Source organism: Oncorhynchus keta, unplaced genomic scaffold (assembly GCF_023373465.1).
Source record: "Oncorhynchus keta strain PuntledgeMale-10-30-2019 unplaced genomic scaffold, Oket_V2 Un_contig_269_pilon_pilon, whole genome shotgun sequence".
In the NCBI taxonomy this organism is placed as follows: domain Eukaryota; kingdom Metazoa; phylum Chordata; class Actinopteri; order Salmoniformes; family Salmonidae; genus Oncorhynchus; species Oncorhynchus keta.
The window spans coordinates 255741-257500 of record NW_026285285.1 but is presented as its reverse complement, the minus strand read 5'-3'; the positions used below and the strand labels follow the sequence as shown (position 1 = coordinate 257500).

The 1760-nt window shown below is 44.5% G+C and overlaps 1 protein-coding gene across 1 annotated transcript in view; it reads right to left on the bottom strand.

Annotated features, from left to right (window-relative positions):
• LOC127922752 (interleukin-10-like) overlaps nucleotides 1-485 on the bottom strand; it is a 12797-nt gene extending 12312 nt beyond the window's left edge. Inside the window, exon 1 of the mRNA XM_052506616.1 lies at nucleotides 315-485. Within this exon, the coding sequence (XP_052362576.1) occupies nucleotides 315-485 (171 nt within the window). The remainder of the gene's footprint in view (nucleotides 1-314) is intronic.
• Nucleotides 486-1760: the final 1275 nt, after the last annotated feature.

The window sequence follows — 1760 nt, the reverse complement described above, 5'->3', positions numbered from 1 at the left end:
TTATATGGTAGTATATTCAAATAAATGTGTATATTAGAGTACTTACATAGTGGTATATTAATATAAATGTATATATAGAGTGCTTATATACTACTAATTAATATAAATGTGTTTATATATATATACAGTATATATATATATATATATATAGAGTACTCGCATAGTAGTATTTTCATATAAATGTATGTATATAGAGAGAGTACTTTCATAGTAGTATGTTAATATAAAAGTATATACATATTAGAGTACTTACAGAGTAGTATATTAATATAAATGTATATATATATATATATATATATATAGAGAGTACTTACGTAGTAATCTCTGATGGTGGAGAATGCGGTGCGGAGCTCCTTCAGTCTGACGGGGAAGCCCTCTACGAAGGAGCAGCAACGGTCGGAGCACGGTACACGTCTGCACTGGGCATGCTCACACTGCAGCGCTGCAGCCAGCAGCAGGGACAGGAGGAGAGAGCAGGGAGACATCCTGGAGTCTACTGGTGCTGGAGATACTGATCCTCTGGACCTGACACTGTCTGGTGCTGGAGTCTACTGGTGCTGGAGTCTACTGGTGCTGGAGATACTGATCCTCTGGACCTGACACAGTCTGGTGCTGGAGTCTACTGGTGCTGGAGTCTACTGGTGCCGGAGATACTGGTGCTGGAGATACTGATCCTCTGGGCCTGACACAGTCTGGTGCTGGAGTCTACTGGTGCTGGATATACTGACCCTCTGGACCTGACACAGTCTGGTGCTGGAGTCTACTGGTGCTGGAGTCTACTGGTGCTGGAGATACTGATCCTCTGGGCCTGACACTGTCTGGTGCTGGAGATACTGATCCTCTGGACCTGACACAGTCTGGTGCTGGAGTCTACTGGTGCTGGAGATACTGACCCTCTGGACCTGACACAGTCTGGTGCTGGAGTCTACTGGTGCTGGAGATACTGATCCTCTGGACCTGACACAGTCTGGTGCTGGAGTCTACTGGTGCTGGAGATACTGATCCTCTGGGCCTGACACAGTCTGGTGCTGGAGTCTACTGGTGCTGGAGTCTACTGGTGCTGGAGTCTACTGATTCTCCTTGTCCTATAGATGTCCTGTTTAGCAGCAGACAGGAGAGCATGTGTACTGTCTGGCCTCAACCCTTCATCGTTTATACCCTGAGAAACTCTATCCTCACCTATTTCCTTTGTGATGTGATCTGGTGATTGGGGGGAAGGGGAGGGAGTTCCTGACAGAACTAGGGTTAACTCGGCAAACTTGATGTTCATGATGCAACATATTCAGTCATTTACATGTCTGTTGCGTTGGGGAAAGTTCTGACTGTGTAATTTACATCCTCCTCATTCCAATTCTCTACATCATATAGACCATAGACAGAAATAGAGAGACATTCCTGGTACAGACATCTAAATAGATCTTTATAAATGCGTGATACATGAGAAATATGTATTTATATGTTTAATTTGCTTTGTAGATTTATCCGTGTTTCACCCTATCATGAGATAATTCTGCTAGTCCAGTGTTTCCCTCAGTTATGTACTTACTGGTCACGTTCATGAATTGTGCATCAATTAATTCAAACAGTTTCTTTTGACCCCATACAACAGTGGTTCCTAACTCCAGTCCTCCAGTACCCCCAACAGTGGTTCCTAACTCCAGTCCTCCAGTACCCCCAACAGTGGTTCCTAACTCCAGTCCTCCAGTACCCCCAACAGTGGTTCCTAACTCCAGTCCTCCAGTACCCCCAACAGTGGTTCC